The sequence below is a fragment of the Chlorocebus sabaeus genome, chromosome 15 (genome assembly GCF_047675955.1).
Source record: "Chlorocebus sabaeus isolate Y175 chromosome 15, mChlSab1.0.hap1, whole genome shotgun sequence".
In the NCBI taxonomy this organism is placed as follows: domain Eukaryota; kingdom Metazoa; phylum Chordata; class Mammalia; order Primates; family Cercopithecidae; genus Chlorocebus; species Chlorocebus sabaeus.
Genome location: NC_132918.1, coordinates 58,464,370 through 58,482,582, shown reverse-complemented (window position 1 = coordinate 58,482,582; position 18,213 = coordinate 58,464,370). Strand labels below are relative to the sequence as shown.

Below are 18,213 nucleotides of genomic sequence, written 5' to 3'. Positions count from 1 at the left end.
ATGGGCATGGTGGTGTGTGCCTATAGTCCTCAAGGAGGATCACTTGAGCCCCAGAGGTCAAGGCTACAGTGAGCCAAGAGTGCACTACTGTACTCCAGCCTGGGTAACAGACTGAGACCCTGTCTCAATAAATAAATAAATAAATAAATAAATAAATAAATAAATAAATAGTTGATTTAAGAAAGGAAGTATAGGCCAGGCACAGTGGCTCACACCTGTAATCCCTGCATTTTGGAAGGCTGAGGCAGGAGGATCACTTTAGGCCTGGTGTGTTCAAGACCAGCCTGGTCAAGATAGTGAGGCACTGTCTCTACCAAAAAAAAAGGAAGGAAGGAAGTGACACATATCAAACTGAAACAAAATTAGAAATGTAATTATGTTCTAAGTGCCTCCAAGTTCAAAACTTATTAGAAATGTAATTATGTTCCAAGGGCCTCCAAGTTCAAAACGTATTGGAATGTTGAGAGTGTGGTTACGAAATATGTCAGGAGGACAAAAGGAATGTGTAAGTCTAAGTCTTTAATGCCAGTATCTTCAGAAAACCTAAGCAAACTTACAGGTCCTGCTGAAACTGCCCACTTTGCAAGAAGAAATCATGTTCAAATGACATTCTTAAGAGTCTTATAGCTTTGCCATGTGGCAGATCTACAGGCGTCTAGAGAACACCGTGCTCTATTACCATTATGGATAAAGATGAGATGGTTTCTAGAGATGGTTTCTACTGGATGCCAGAATCTAGAGCAAAGCCACCTCCGCTCCTGGTTGGTCACATGACTGACAAAGACATCGATTGATACGCTTCTTTGTGTTATTTCCTTCCCAAGTAAATGTCTGTCCTTGGGTCCATTTCCTATGCTTGTAACTGTCTTCTAGCAGTGAGCCAAATGTAAAACAGCAAATAAAGTCATTATTAGGAAGTTCAAAAGCATGGCTTTTATAATGAACTTTTAAAAACGTATGTGTGTGTTTAATTAAAATAAAATTCCTCTAGGCAGATTTCAGGAGCTCCCTTTGTGTCTGGGGTTTTTGTTTTAGTATAACAAGATGGAAAATATTAATATAAAGTAAAATGATTTGACTGGCTTAAATGAACATTTTATATTGAAAATGTAGTTTGGACTTTACCACTTCAGATAAAGGCAAAGCTGTGGATGGCTCTGCCTCAACTATTTAAGATGGAATTTGCTGAGGAAACACCCTCAGGAAGTACACAATGTACTAGGGAAGTAAAGAGATACATACTGGAGTAAAGAGATACAAACACAGAAAAACCAGGCTACGTCTTATGACTACAGAGGTTACTGTGGGAACAAGAGTTACCCAGATTTGGAGTGGGGGAAGTAAGGAAGGTCAGGGAAGGCTTTCTGAGGAAGGTAGCAACTGCACCATGTAAAATCAGTTTGAGGCCGGGTGCAGTGGTTCACGCCTGTAATCCTAGCACTTTGGGAGGCCGAGGTGGGAAGATCACCTGAGGTCAAGGGTTCAAGACCAGCCTGGTCATCATAGTAAAACCCCCATCTCTACTAAAAATACAAAAATTAGCCAGGTTTGGTGGCACATGCCTGTAATCCCAGCTACTTGGGAAGCTGAGGCAGGAGAAGTGCTTGAACTCAAAGGCGGAGGTTGCAGTGAGCCAAGATCGTGCCACTGCACTCCAGCCTGGGCAACAGAGTGAGACTCTGTCTAAAAAAATAAAAAATAAGTTTGGATGGAGAACTTTAATGGTGTGGTGCAAGGTACTAAAAAGGTATTTATCAAATGTCCTAGTGCCTTAAAGCTGGAAAGGAGAGGAGAGTTACTCATCAGAAGGTTCAGTCTCCAAAGAGAGTCCCACAGGTTTCATTCAATGGGCCATTTCTAAAAAGATAAAATATCAACTCCACAAGGATTTTATCTGGTGTGTTCCCTGCTCTATCTGTCCTCAGTACCTAGAAGTATCTATGCCAGGCATGGATTGGTGCTCAATAAATATTTGCCCAATTAATATATAAATTTGTTACCTTTGGCCAGGCGCAGTGCCTGAGGCCTATAATCCCAGCACTTTGGGAGGCCGAGGCAGGTGAATCATGAGGTCAGGAGATTGAGACCATCCTGGCTAACACCATGAAACCCCATCTCTACTAAAAATACAAAAAGTTAGCTGGGTGTGGTGGCGGGCACCTGTAGTCCTAGATATTCAGGAGGCTGAGGCAGGAGAATGGCATGAACCCGGGAGGCAGAACTTGCAGTGAGCCGAGATCGCGCCACTGCACTCCAGCCTGGGCGACAGAGCGAGACTCTGTCTCAATAAATAAATAAATAAATAAATAAATAAATAAATAAATAGGTTACCTTTTCTCCCTGAACCTACTCTTGTCTATCTTGATGAGCAGCAATATCTAGTAACTTAGGAGTTATTTTTTACCTTACCCTCTTCTTCATTCTCCATAGTCTCTCACCTCCTCTTGTCAAATCTACCTGTGGTATGTTTGTAGAATTCTTTCCCTCAAAACACAAATAACAATTTAATATGCAGGTAGAGTGAAATATGATTAAGCAGCAAAAAATGTTAATAAAAAGAAAAATGTAAGGGTTGATGTGCTGCAGCCCGCTTATACAGATCTCAAGAGTGGAATGTGTACATCAGTTCCCAACTCTCAGTTCAGCCACTTCACTTGGGCAGCTCCAATGTGGCAGGAGTATTTTCACCAAAGAAATTAAATGCTACAAATCTTACCAGCACGCCACTGGTTTGGGCTCACAGAAAGTTTGTTAAGAGTCTGTGACATGATGTGGCCTCTAATACAGTGAGTTCAATATTTGAACTTCTGTAAAGAAAAAGATTCGATTTATTCAGTATAATCTTAAAGAGAGATGCTAGGGACAGCAGGTAAAAATGTCAGGGAGACAGATTTTCATTCAGTGTTGGGAAACTCCTGAGATAAGAAGTGCCCATGAGGCTGGGTGGTCACTCACCTTAGAAGAGAGATGTTACAGAGAAGGTTGAAACATGGAAGGCTGTAGGGGTTGAGTAGCTCATTAGTTGGGCCACCAAATCTAGCAAATAAAAGTACAGGATGCCTAGATAAATTTGACAAATGGCTGTAACTGCCAAATTTTTGTAATTCATTGGGAAAAAAACAGAATACAGGACACTTAGGATGTTCTGAAAAAGCCGATACAGGAAGCAAGACAAAAATCATTAAATATAGGATATGTCCTATATATACAAGATACTTTGCAACCCTACTCCTTAGAGTAGGGGGTTCCACCCATGAAATTCTACCCACAACTATAAGCAGTGTTTTTAGCTAGTGCCAGTAGACTCACTTAACCAGATTCCAGATCATATCAATTAAATTCACCAGAGTCTGCTGGAAAATTCACAAGTCTAAGGCCGTCGCACGGTGCTTGAAAATAATAAAATTTGTCAAACTGCTTCTTTAATTTCAAAATTTTACTAACACATTCAGACTTTCTTCACTAGTGCTCTCCCACCCCCTATCTCAATGTCCAACTCTAATCATTTCACAAGAAGGAGACTTACTGGTGGGAAGTCCCAGTTTTCTCTCATTATCTTTGTAAAGCTGAGAATCTACAGCACAAATACATATGCCCAAGATTCAACCCTGAGCTTCTTAAAGGCAGGAACCATACATGTTTCCTCTTTAGTCTTTAGCCAGTAGACAATGCCTAGAACCTTGTGCCTTCAATCACTATTTGCTAACTGAATACATGTTCAGCCCTGCATACCTGGCCTGACTTCCTTGTGGCTGGGCTCAGATGTCAGAAGCCTGGAACTCAGTTTATTTATAAATAAGAGAGAGAAGCTATGAATGAGCCTCAAAAGTGGCTATACTGTAGAGACCCAATCATTGGCCATCTACACATTTGTATGTGCCAACATGTCTCTATTATTTGACTTCTGTTTTCAGCATAGTTGCTTTGCCATTCTCCTATTCCTCCATTGCTATTAAAAGCCCTTGTTCAATCATATCCCTTGTTCAATGATATCCAGCACTGCTCCTCCCTCAAAGATGGGGCCATCTGATTATAACACCTGTTTCCTCATTCTTGTTGCCATTATCTTCAGTTTCTTGGAATATATCTCATCATTTGCTAAAGACATTGGCAACTTGCTTTGGTATGCTCCGATTCGCTCCTCACTCCACTACTGCCCTAAACCTAGGCAATTCTGACAGCTATAATGCTGACCTGTCCCATACACTGCTCACCACGCCAATACCTAAGCCTCTAGATCAAGTCAGTCACATGGTTTTTTCATTCTGATCTGTGAGTAGAGCTGAAGCAAGCAAAAGTCCAAGCCTATTGTCATCATTTGAAACGATGAATGTTGACATTTCGTTCCATCCTCAACTGAGTCAATGTTTCTTGGTAAATGTATTCACCTCTACTGAACACTTTTCCTCCTCCCTGCAGGAAGGCCTGTTTGTCCCAAATGTCTGATTCCATTTTGTTTTCTTTATTCTTATAAGCAAGATAATCTATTGATAAGTCTTTTAAGTTCTACTCTCACAACCTCAAAAATGTCTCAGTAGCTTTAACTTTCCTTTGCTGCTGTCCCTCAGGAAACCATGTTCCTCCCTGTGAGCCCATCTCCACAGTCTCCTCAGAACCCCAGAGAATCTTTTGGCTAACTTCACTTTCTTCCTCTGCACTGGCTCCTTCCCTTATACTATGAAAATGCCCAAATATCCTCTCATCAAAACACCCTCAAGTGCTTATTCCACCTCACTCTCTTCAATCCCAATTTTCTTGAACTAATGATTTACATGTTCTTGTAGTATTTTCTTACATCCATCTTATGCCTTAACTATTCTATAAAATTATGTCCACCCTTCTGTCATCTCTTTTTTTAAAAACTTCTCTTTTGAAAGCCGTCAGTGTCTAATTCAGTGGCCTTTCTTTCCTTGTGAAGCAGCTATTAGTATCCCCAATTTACAGAGAAGAAAACTGAACCTCAGAGGATAACATGCCACAAGTAATAGGATCAGGATTCAAGCCGAACACTTTCCAATATCCGATTTCTACCATATCATACTCACTTTTCATTCCACGGTGTCTTATAGACTACTTTCTTAGACCAATTTCCAAAAATAGGATTGGTGGGTCAAGATACATGATTATTTAATAAGCCATAGATTTACTGAGTACCTATTATGTACTCAATATTTTCCTATGTATCAAGCATTAAGCTTGCCGAGTAAACAGCAGCAAACAAGAAGACTGTCCCCATATGGCTTGCAGACCTTATAGAGAAAGGAGGGGTGGACAAGGAAATAAATAATTAAATCAGCCCTAACAGCAAAGTATGGTGAATTCTAGATGAAGGGCATACAGGAGAAAATACAGCACAGGCAGTTAGCCTAATGGGTCAGAGGAGGCTTCTTGGAGGAGTGATGTTCAAACTGAAACCTGAAGAAGAAACGGTACTAAGCAGGTGGGTGAAGGTGAGTAGAGAGGAGGATGTTACAGACAAAAGAGGAGGATGCATAAAGGCCAAGAGGCTAAAGGCAGCATAGAGCACTTTGGGAACTGGAAAAAGGCTAGTGAATGTGTAGATGGCTGAGGCTGCAGAGGCAAGCTCCACAGGTCAAGTTGAGCTGTTGTGCTCATGGAAAGGTTTTAGGGAGAGGACAGATGCTGTAACTGGCTTCTTGTTTTAAGAAGACTCTTTTCAGTCATTACCTGTACTAGATCTCTTTGTAGTAAGATACAATTGATCATGTTCTCTTTTCTCAGTATCTAGGACAATGCTCTGCCAAACTCCTGAAATATTTTACAGTACAAAGAAGCATATCTAACATTTAAGTCTCTAATCCATCTTGAATTAATTTTCGTATAAGGAGTAAGGAAAGGATCCAGTTTCAGCTTTCTACTTATGGCTAGCCAATTTTCTCAGCACCATTTATTAAATAGGGAATCCTTTCCCCATTTCTTGTTTCTGTCAGGTTTATCAAAGATCAGATGGCTGTAGATGTGTGGTATTATTTCTGAGGACTCTGTTCTGTTCCATTGGTCTATATCTCTGTTTTGGTACCAGTACCATGCTGTTTTGGTTACTGTAGCCTTGTAGTATAGTTTGAAGTCAGGTAGCGTGATGCCTCCAGCTTTGTTCTTTTGACTTAGGATTGTCTTGGAGATGCGGACTCTTTTTTGGTTCCATATGAACTTTAAAGCAGTTTTTTCCAATTCTGTGAAGAAACTCACTGGTAGCTTGATGGGGATGGCATTGAGTCTATAAATTACCTTGGGCAGTATGGCCATTTTCACAATATTGATTCTTCCTATCCATGAGCATGGTATGTTCTTCCATTTGTTTATGTCCTCTTTTATTTCACTGAGCAGTGGTTTGTAGTTCTCCTTGAAGAGGTCCTTTACATCCCTTGTAAGTTGGATTCCTAGGTATTTTGTTCTCTTTGAAGCAATTGTAAATGGAAGTTCATTCATGATTTGGCTCTCTGTTTGTCTGTTACTGGTGTATAAGAATGCTTGCGATTTTTGCACATTAATTTTGTATCCTGAGACTTTGCTGAAGTTGCTTATCAACTTAAGGAGATTTTGGGCTGAGACAATGGGGTTTTCTAAATATACAATCATGTCATCTGCAAAGAGGGACAATTTGACTTCTTCTTTTCCTAACTGAATACCCTTGATTTCTTTCTCTTGCCTGATTGCCCTAGCCAGAACTTCCAACACTATGTTGAATAGGAGTGGTGAGAGAGGGCATCCCTGTCTTGTGCCAGTTTTCAAAGGGAATTTTTCCAGTTTTTGCCCATTCAGTATGATATTGGCTGTGGGTTTGTCATAAATAGCTCTTATTATTTTGAGATACGTTCCATCAATACCAAATTTATTGAGAGTTTTTAGCATGAAGGGCTGTTGAATTTTGTCAAAGGCCTTTTCTGCATCTATTGAGATAATCATGTGGTTTTTGTCTTTGGTTCTGTTTATATGCTGGATTACGTTTATTGATTTGTGTATGTTGAACCAGCCTTGCATCCCAGGGATGAAGCCTACTTGATCATGGTGGATAAGCTTTTTGATGTGCTGCTGGATCTGGTTTGCCAGTATTTTATTGAGGATTTTTGCATCAATGTTCATCAGGGATATTGGTCTAAAATTCTCTTTTTTTGTTGTGTCTCTGCCAGGCTTTGGTATCAGGATGATGTTGGCCTCATAAATTGAGTTAGGGGGATCCCTCTTTTTCTATTGAAATGTTAGACCTAATACCATAAAAACCCTAGAAGAAAACCTAGGTAATACCATTCAGGACATAGGCATGGGCAAGGACTTCATGTCTAAAACACCAAAAGCAACGGCAACAAAAGCCAAAATTGACAAATGGGATCTCATTAAACTAAAGAGCTTCTGCACAGCAAAAGAAACTACCATCAGAGTGAACAGGCAACCTACAGAATGGGAAAATTTTTGCAATCTACTCATCAGACAAAGGGCTAATGTCCAGAAACTATAAAGAACTCAAACAAATTTACAAGAAGAAAACAACCCCATCAAAAAGTGGGCAAAGGATATGAACAGACATTTCTCAAAAGAGGACATTCATACAGCCAACAGACACATGAAAAAATGCTCATCATCACTGGCCATCAGAGAAATGCAAATCAAAACCACAATGAGATACCATCTCACACCAGTTAGAATGGCGATCATTAAAAAGTCAGGAAACAACAGGTGCTGGAGAGGATGTGGAGAAATAGGAACACTTTTACACTGTTGGTGGGATTGTAAACTAGTTCAACCATTATGGAAAACAGTATGGTGATTCCTCAAGGATCAAGAACTAGAAGTACCATATGACCCAGCCATCCCATTACTGGGTATATACCCAAAGGATTATAAATCATGCTGCTATAAAGACACATGCACATGTATGTTTATTGCAGCACTATTCACAATAGCAAAGACTTGGAATCAACCCAAATGTCCATCAGTCACAGACTGGATTAAGAAAATGTGGCACATATACACCATGGAATACTATGCAGCCATAAAAAAGGATGAGTTTGTGTCCTTTGTAGGGACATGGATGCAGCTGGAAACCATCATTCTCAGCAAAGTATCGCAAGAATAGAAAACCAAACACCGCATGTTCTCACTCATAGGTGGGAACTGAACAATGAGATCACTTGGACTCGGGAAGGAGAACATCACACACCGGGGCCTATCACGGGGAGGGGGGAGGGGGGAGGGATTGCATTGGGAGTTATACCTGATGTAAATGACGAGTTGATGGGTGCAGCACACCAACATGGCACAAGTATACATATGTAACAAACCTGCACGTTATGCACATGTACCCTAGAACTTAAAGTATAGTAATAAAAAAATAAAAAAAAGAAAGGTAAAATAGAATGACATATTATTTTTCCAAAAAAAAAGAAAATATGAGAAATTGGAATGTGGATAATAAAATAATGCTATTTTATAAAAGCTATTTGTTTTGAAGCTCCCCAAACCCACATACAATTAATTTGTAGTCACTGACATTCCTTGTTACTTTAGGGGAAAAAAAAAAAAAAGAAGCATATCATTTAAAAATAAATAAATATCACAGGGAGAGAAAGCACGTGCACTCACCTGAGTCTTTTCTTTGTTCTCAGGTTCCCCATTCCACATTCAGTATGAGCCAGTATACTCAGGCCTCTGTCTTCTATGTCTACAATTCTTATTTCCACATCTAACTGTAGAATTCTTGACCTGTTTTATCAAGCTGCCTACTGATAGTCTCTATCAGGATAATAACCTGTCTCAATCCCACACTGGAGACAAAATAAATTATCTTCTCTACTCCAAACCAATTTTTTTTGTGGTCCCAATCTCAATTTATCTTCTCAGTCACCCAAACAAGAAGCCACGAGATTGTCTTGACCACAGCTCCTCCCTTACCAGTATACGTAGCCTGTTACTAAAGCCTGTTAATTCTACTGCAGGAGCATCCCTTGAATTCCCTCCTTTTCATTCCCAGGGCCACAGTTCTAGTTCTAAGCCCTCAGTGTCTTATTAAAGGTATTTTCAATAATTCTCTATCAGGCCTAACGTATCTCCACCATCCTATCTTTTCCACAGCTTTGTTTTTCTTAAACACAGAGTGGGTGACCAGGCACAGTGGCTCACTCCTGTAATCACAGCACTTTGGGGGGCCAAGGTGGGTGAATCACCTGAGGTCAGGAGTTTGAGACCAGCCTGACCAACAAGGTGAAACCCCGTCTCTATTAAAAATACAAAAGTTGGCCAGGCGTGGTGGCAGACGCCTGTAGTCCCAGCCACTCGGGAGGCTGAGACAGGAGAATTGCTTGAACCTGGGAGGCGGTGGTTGCAGTGAACCAAGATTGTGCCACTGCACTCTAGCCTGGGCAATGGAGTGAAACTCTGTCTCAAAACAAACAAACAAACAAACAAACAAACACAGAGTGAGCTCTATCACTTCCATATGTAATAATTGCTGATGACTTCCATTTGCCCCATGTCAAACCGAGCACTCTAAAAACTGGCCCCTGGCCAGGCACAGTGGCTCATGCCTGTAATCCCAGCACCTTTAGAGGCCGAGGTGGGAGAATCACTTGAGCCCAAGAGTTTGGGACCCACCTGGGTAACATAGTGAGGCTCCATCTCTACAAAAAATACAAAAAAATTAGCCGAGCATGGTGGCATGCATCTGTGGTCCCAGCTTCCCCTGGGAGGCTGAGGTGGGAGGATTACCTGGGCTCAGGAGGTTGAGGCTGCAGTGAGCAGTGATTGCACCACTGCACTCCAGCCTGAGCAATGGAGTGAGACCCTATCTCAAAAAACAAAAACAAAAACAAAAAAACACTGGCCCCCCATTTACCCATATTGTTTCACCTCCCTGAAGTCTGTATTCCAGTCACATGTAACTCCTCATTATGTCCTAAACATGCCCTTGTGAAACTCTTTCTGTCTCATGGCAAAGTCTTACTCACCTGGCAGGCCAGCTCAATTCTCAGAAGACTTTCCAAACTCTTTATCTTTCAAATAGAATATACTCTGTTGACTGCAACTTTCTCTTTGTTTCAATAGCATTTCTTTTGCACCTCCATTTTAGTAGTTATCACAGTATCTTGTAATTATCTATCTGGTTCTCCTGCTAGACATTGAGTTCCTCAAGGGCAAAGATTATGGAACCTCAGCACCCAGCACAGCCTACCTGGTACATGTGTGCCCACCACATGTCTAGAAAGGAAAGAAGGAAAGATAAAGAGCGGAAAAGCATGTTCCATCGGACTACTATGACAACACAGTCCATAAAAATAACTGAAAATAAATTTCCAAATACAGAGTCATCCATGAAAATAGATTTTTAAGGATCACTAGTATCTGCCTTCCTCATTTCCATTGAGTCCTTTCTTTCCTTCTTCTATTTCATTTAGTTCACTTAAACTTATATTAAATCCATCTGCAGTTCTAATGAGACTGTCTCTCAGGGTATAACTTAAAGTCACCTTTTCATGATGCTAAGAAGCATCCTGGCATTATCAGAAAATACTGGGCTAAGAGTTGGGAACTTATAAGTTCCAAGTCATTATGTTTTTCTACAAATATTTATTAGTACTTGTTATGTGTCAGATACTGTTCTGAGTGCTTGGGATACATTCATGAACAAAAAAGACAAAAGTTCCTGCCTTTGTGAAGCTTATATTCTATTAGAAGGAGAGAGGGATAGATAACAAATAATAAGCATAATAAGTGTTTTGGAAGATGAGGATCACAATGGCCAATATGGGGTGGAAGTGAAGGAGGGTGTACAAGATGCACTTTTAAATGGGAAGGTCTCACGGAGATGAGATTTAGGCAAAGAAAGCACGGGATGTGTGGGAGAGCATTCAGGCCATGATAACAGGTTTAGCAAAGTCACTAAGGCAGGCCTGCTTGGCATGTTTGAAGAACAGCATAAGGATTATGAGGCCAGAAGTGAGTGAGTGAAGGTAGAGTGATAGGAGAAGAAATCTGAGGGGACTCAGAGGGGATAGATGATGTGGATCTTCATAAACCATCATCATTAGAACTGTAGCTTTTATTCTGATTGCGATGAGCATTCATTGCAGACTTTGTTTTAAGGAGAGAAGTGGCATGATTTGACTTGAAGTCATTTGACTGCTATGTTAAAAATGGATTGTGGGCCAGGCGCGGTGGCTCACACCTGTAATCCCAGCACTTTGGGAGGTGCAGGTGGTGGTGGGTGGATCACCTGAAGTCAGGAGTTCAAGGCCAGCCTGGCCAACATGGTGAAACCCCGTCTCTACTAAAAATACAAAAAACAAACAAACAAAACATTAGCCAGGCATTGTGGTAGGCATCTGTAATCCCAGCTACTGGGAGGCTGAGGCAAGAGAATCCCTTCAACCTGGAAGGCAAGGTTGCAGTGAGCCAAAATGGCGCCACTGCACTCCAGCTTGGGCAACAGAGCAAGACTCCATCTTCCCCGCCAAAAAAAGGATTGTGGCCTTGTGGCCAGGTGTGGTGGCTCACATCTGTAATCCCAGCACTTTAGGTGGCTGAGGCAGATGGATCATTTGAGCTCAGGAGTTTAAGACCAGCCCAGGCAACATGACAAAACTCCATCTCTACAAATAATACAAAAACTAGCTAGGCATGGGGGTGCATGCCTGTAGTCCCAGTTACTAGGGACGGTGAGGTAGGAGGATCACTCGAGCCTGGGCAGTCGAGGCTGCATGAGCCAAGATCATGCCACTGCACTCCAGCTTGGGTGACAGAGTGAAACTCTGTCTCAAAAAAAAAAAAAAAAAAAAAAAATCACAAAGGAGAAAGGATAAATAGAAACAAGGCAACAAGTTAAGAGGCCATTATAGTGATCCTGGCGAAAGACGATGGTGGTTCAAAGCAGGGTGGTGTCAGAGACGAAAAGAAGTCAGCGTTGGAATATATTTTTCGGTAGGACCAATAGGATTTGCTGATAGCGTAAGCTGTGAGAAAAATAAAGGAGTTAAAAAAGACTCCATGAGTTTTATCCTAAGCCAACAGAAGAAGGGAGTTCCCATCAACTGAGATGAGGGAAGGCTCTGGGAAGGGCAGATTTGGTGTGGAGAATGAGGATGGGGAGATCAAGAGTTCAGTTTTGGACTTGAGATTGAAATGTCTATTAGCTATCTAAAGAAACATATCAGGTATACAATTGGATATACGAGTCTGGTGCTTAAGATAGATGTCAGAGCTGGAGATTTATATTTGGAAGTAATTACTGAATAGATGGTTTTTAAAATCATGAGACTGATAAGATCCCAACCCCAATAACCGTAACCGGATTATCTAATTGCTCTGCTTCTTATTTTCCTCATTCTCTTAATGATAATGTCAGGTGAAGTCAGTGATTTTCACCTGTGTTCTATGGTGCACTAGGGTTCTGTAGAAAGAGGTGATGGGATCAGAGGGATGTTTGCTCTCCCATTGCCTAAGCCAACAAGAAACCTACATTTTTACAATGAAAAGACATACATTTAGAGATGGTACAAACTGGTATTTCTGATGTGTATACTATAGTGGACTAGGGTGCGTGTGTAGGAGAGTAACTTTCCAGATGAAATAATGATTTAGCATCTCATTAAGAAATGGCCCCAAATATCTGCTTTTACTGGTCAGCTATCAAAGGAATATATGTAAATACAGGTGCATATTAGCAATAGTACACAGTTATGCTAGAAATGTTTGCCATAGATAAAATGTGCGTAAGATCTCCTCTCTAACAAATATTTGCCTAAAAATCAAATTTAAGAATCGAAAGATTTCATTTCTTTTAGATCCAGTTGATTGCAGTTGAGCATTCAGAATTTCCTTTGACCCTGAGATCATGGACAATTGGTAATTTAACTATAAAAAAATGCATAAAGTTAGTGCTATAAGAGGACTTAGAAGTACTTCAGCTAATTACTCTCCCTTTTCAGTGGGGAGCTGAATCTCAAGGGTCAAAGGTTACGCAGGAACTGGAACCTAGGTCACCTCCTGACTCCTAGTCCTGTGCTCTTTTTACCACACACAATGCTGATTTCAAGGCCTCTTTAGAAACTCCTCTGAAATTTGCAATTAAGGCAGAAAGCAACACTCACATGTGATCTTCATATTTTCCTAATGCATTAATTTTACATTAATACTTTTCCTATTTTCCCACAGTTCTAAAGGTCATCTTTGCTGTTGTCTTTTGCCTGATATCTGCTGTCCTAATGGTACTGCTGTTTATCCACATTCGCCGTGGACCCTGCTGGCAGAGAGACTCCTATGGGAACATCTAAACAGACAGCTGGATAAGCCAGGCTAACCTCCTGTGACACAGCATCTCTCAGTGGTGCCGCATCTAAAGGACAGGCTTTTGCCATGTGGGCATTGCCGTCCTCACACCCTGCCTTTTGAATCTGCCTAGAGCAGGGTCTGAACTCACAGGGACCCACAGACAGCTGCTGGACTGACAGATGAATGAACACCAAGGTTACCTAGGTCTTCTCATCATGGAGTGGTAGTGCAGGCTGCTAGTTCAGCTAGAAAGAGGCTGTTATGCATAGGATGGTTGTATTCTCCGCCACAGTTGTCTAGAGAGAAATAAGAAGCCAAACTCCAATCAGCCTTTTACCTGCAAAGAGCGAAGGATGAGAAGGTGGACAAAGACATAGATTAGAAAAATACTGGATATTGGGGGAACTTAGACTAGAAGTAGTATTATACAGGGTGATTCCTTTTTTTTTTTTTTTTTTTTTTTTGAGATGGAGTCTCGCTCTATCGCCCAGGCTAGAGTGCAGTGGCGAGATCTCAGCTCACTGCAAGCTCCACCCTCCGGGTTTACGCCATTCTCCTGCCTCAGCCTCCCGAGTAGCTGGGACTACAGGCGCCTGCCACCTCGCCCGGCTAGTTTTTTTGTATTTTTTAGTAGAGACGGGGTTTCACCATGTTCGCCAGGATGGTCTCGATCTCCTGACCTCGTGATCCGCCCGTCTCGGCCTCCCAAAGTGCTGGGATTACAGGCGTGAGCCACCACGCCCGGCCCATACAGGGTGATTCTTATGAAAAGAAGACCCAATCATAAATTATAAGTAAACTTTTTATTTAGCTATTAAGTAGGTTTAATATACATACACACACACATACACACACACACACACACACACAACTGAAAAGAAATTTCTACCCAGTGTTTGACAGCGGAAAGATTTCTGGATGTGTGTCTATAACACACATACGTACACATATCCATATTTAAAATGCCTACAGAAGAGGTATTTAATTCCCAGAAACTGTAGTATCACCCACTTTATATATGACTCAGGTCGTCTGCTCACAATTTCTATAGTGGGGAGTAAATGGAAAATACATATGGCCACTATCAGATACCTCCACTATCAGATCTGGATATTTTTTAAGTTTCCATTGTTACTGCATTTTAAAATTGTAAGATCTTACTTTCATAAGGGCTAGTCTAGCCCTAATGAAATGATAGTATACTCTAACTGCTACAATATGTCTGAATTTTACAGGTAGTGAAGTAGAAAAAAAAAAAGTAGACTGAATTTTACAAGTAGTGAGGTAGAAAGAAAAGTGGACTGAGGGTTGACAGCCCACTGTCTCAGCCCTGCACTGGCTTTGGGCTCATGACTTAGAACAAATTTTTTTATATCTTTTTTTTTTTCCCCCAGACTCATGGTCTCACTCCGTCACCCAGGCTTAAGTGTAGTGGCATGATCATAGCTCACAGTAACCTCTAACTCCTGGGCTCAAGCAATCCTCCCACCTCAGTCTCCCAAGTAGCTAGGACCACAAGTGCACACCATCACACCCAGCTAATTTTTTAATTTTTTGTAGAGACAGGATTTCACTATGTTGCTCAGGCTGGTCTTGAGCTCCTAGCTTCAAGCAATCCTCCTACCTTGGCCTTTCAAAACACTGAGATTACAGGCATGAGCCATCACACCTGGCCTAGTTCTTTTATAACTTTTACCTTGGTCTCCTAACCTAAAAATGAAGAATCTGAATTAGATGAACATAGAAGTCACAGCTAGCTCTCATATACTGTGAATAATTTTTCATTTTATGCTCTAGATGAGTCATTGACCAAGCAAGCACTGTCAAGGATGGTAGTATTGTGGCAAGTTGAAAATGTATGCTAAACAATTTTAATCTGCCCTGAACCACCAGCCATTCAGTTGGTGAGACATTCAATCTCACTCCTCAGTAGGGTTCTCTACCTCCTCAGGTTCAACTAAAGGTCCCAGAGTATAGCTGGTGGGAGAAGTCAGAGAAGAGTCCTCTAGACCTCTGTCCATGCTAGTCTCTGTTAAGTTCACCATCCCTGCCCACATGGTCTTCTGATGGTAGGCAGGGGATATCTGTGCCATTGCTCCCAGGACTATATTCTTGGAGTCCACCAGTCTGAGACTGTGCAGTCCTGGAATGATACTTTTGCCTGGCACAGAATCACCCCCAACGCCTCCCAGAACCTGACTCCATCTGTTAGTTTCAGGAATCTTCCTCTCCCCTTGGGTCCAACAGCTTCTACCTGTTAAGTTCCAAACACTTACTTTCTATATAACTCTCACTAAGCCAAGGTTATTGCAAACAAAAGGCTAAGAAGGAATTGTCTTCTCTTGCTTGGCAATGTCTGCTTCCTGATGCAACACAAAAAACACCTAGGTAAAAACAAAAAACACAAGATATGGCTACCTTCTTAGCTTGGGAAAGGGAAAAATATCTAGAGCAGCAAGAATAAAGGACAAATTACTGCCTTGATAAAGTAGCCAGCCATATCAGTACGTAAGCCACAATATCTTGTGCTAATTCAACAAACATGGATGAGAAAACTATTATTTGCTAATCACTGAACTAGATGCTAAATTGTCCATCCCAATTGTGATTATTAATGGCTTGACTCCAACACCGACCTTATACAGAGATGGTAGAATGTAAAAGAGCTTTCACAACACTTTTTCCATATCATTTTTTGTTTGTTTGTTTGTTTATGAGAGAGTCTTGCTCTGTCACCCAGGCTGGAGTGCAGTGGAGTGATCTTGGCTCACTGCAACCTCTGTCTCCTGGGTTCAAACGATTCTCCTGCCTCAGCCTCCCGAATAGCTAGGATCACAGGCCCGCATCACCACACCCGGCAAATTTTTGTATTTTTAGTAGAGATGAGGATTCACCACGTTGGCCAGGCTGATCTCGAACTCCTGGCCTCAGGTGATCTGCCCGCTTCAGCCTCCCAAAGTGTTGGGATTACAGGCGTGAGCCACCACATCTGGCCCATATTATCTTTTAATCCTGCTGTCAGAGACATGTGAACCAGATTAACTCCATCTGGAGTGAGGGCTACCAAAATGAGGCCGGGACTTGCTGGGCTGCATTTCCAGAAAGTTAGGTATTCTCAGCCTCTAGATGTTTATGGTTAAGGGAACAAATTAATAATGTTTACTAAACAGACCCAGACTTGGGAGTGTCCAGATATCCCGATATCTGGAAAACAAAGGCATTTCTAATTTTGCTTTAAAGATAATAATATTGATTCTTGCAAAATATAGTAATTAAGAAATCAATCCTTTATCACAAACCCTTGTAGCAGAGCACATCTCCCTACAGATACAGCGTTGTACCTGCTTTATCACTATAGAGCATTTAGCACTATAGAGGGTGGACGCATTCCTCCTCTTACTTTTGGGAACATCCTACTCTGTCTATGGAGTAGCTGTACTTTAACTACTTTACTTTCTTTATAAACATGCTTTTACTTTGCACTGCAGACTCGCCCTGAATCCAAGAACCCTCTCTTGGGTCCTGGATCGGGACCCCTTTCCTGTACATATTTCTGGGGATTGCAGAAGGGACGATAGGGCGGAAACCCCTGGTAAGTGGTGGGGTCCCGTAACACTGCCAGTAACTAAAAGGACCTCTATTTTCTGTTGGTTCTGAGGGATTTTTTAACATCCTCATTTCTCTTCCTTCTGTCATCGCTTTTGATTATTGTAAAGAAAACTCTCACTCTCAACTTGGTTTGTTTTTTCTACTTTCCACAGAGCTACTTTGTTGATAAACACTGTAACTGTTTTCATCCTTCATAGCAGAATAGAAAATCACAACCGACAAATGCTCTATAGTGATAAAGCAGAGAGCACGAATGTACTGTAATCTTTCTCAGGAAATAAGCTAATCGAATCACTTCAACAAGAGAGAATGTAAATTCTTTCTGATGATAAAAGTGACTTTTTCAGATAATCAGTCCTGTTGCCCTGATAATAAATGCAGCTTGAAAGATAATCACTAGAACTGAGGTCACCTCTGCTTCAAAATGTATTTCTCATTTGAACTACTATAGACGCTTTGAACAGGATGAGAATAAGGCAGTAATTATCACATCAATGGAGGAACATTCCTTAGCATAAAAAAACTCAGCCATGTATACACAGGAAAGTACTAAGGAAGAGTTGTAGGTGGGATATCCCTAGATAGAATGGCATTGCATTAAGAAACTATGATCATAAAAAGAATAATTTTTGCCTTTAGAAGAGTGCAAGCATTAGAGGCAAACATTTTACTGGAAGTCATTCAACAAATCTTTTTTTATTTTAGAACTAGTATTTCTTCTCCCTTCTTTCACGTTTCATGAAAACATGAAAAAATCAGTCATGTTTTCTACTCTCCCAACTTCCTTTCTATCTTGTTCTAGTATGTTAGCATTGATTATTTCTCCATTTCCAGGGAGGTTTCTTAGTAAATGAATGCCAGAGTGTTACCATTTTCTTTTTTAAAAACTCTCTTTTCAGAAATCTCATTTGGGCAATAATGGATGTGTGCAACATTTTGTTGTTTTAGGCCAGGGCTGTCTAATAGAAGTAGAATGAGGGCCACACATAAAAGCCACAAATGTAATTTTAAATTTTCTAATAGCCACATTTTTTAAAGGTAAAAATGCAAAGATTAAATTAATTATAATAATAAAAATGGTTTAACCCAATGCATCTAAAGTATCACTTCAATGTGTAATTAAAAATTGTTAATGAGATATTTTATGTTTTTTTCATATTAAGTATTTAAAATCTCATGTGCATTTTACCCTTGCGGCACATCTCAATGCAGACTAGCCACATTTCAAGTCTCAATAGCCACGTATGGCTAGTGGCTACCATATTGGACAGTTCTGCTTTTGATCATTAGATGACAATCTTTTTGAAGCAGAGAGAATGTGTT

General features: G+C 40.8%; 1 protein-coding gene across 1 annotated transcript in view; it reads left to right on the top strand.

Moving 5' to 3' along the window:
* Window positions 1-17,984, top strand: part of ACP3 (acid phosphatase 3) — a 57,438-nt gene extending 39,454 nt beyond the window's left edge. The window contains exon 11 of the mRNA XM_008009118.3: window positions 13,165-17,984. Within this exon, the coding sequence (XP_008007309.2) occupies window positions 13,165-13,283 (119 nt within the window). The 3' untranslated portion in view covers window positions 13,284-17,984. The remainder of the gene's footprint in view (window positions 1-13,164) is intronic.
* Window positions 17,985-18,213: the final 229 nt, after the last annotated feature.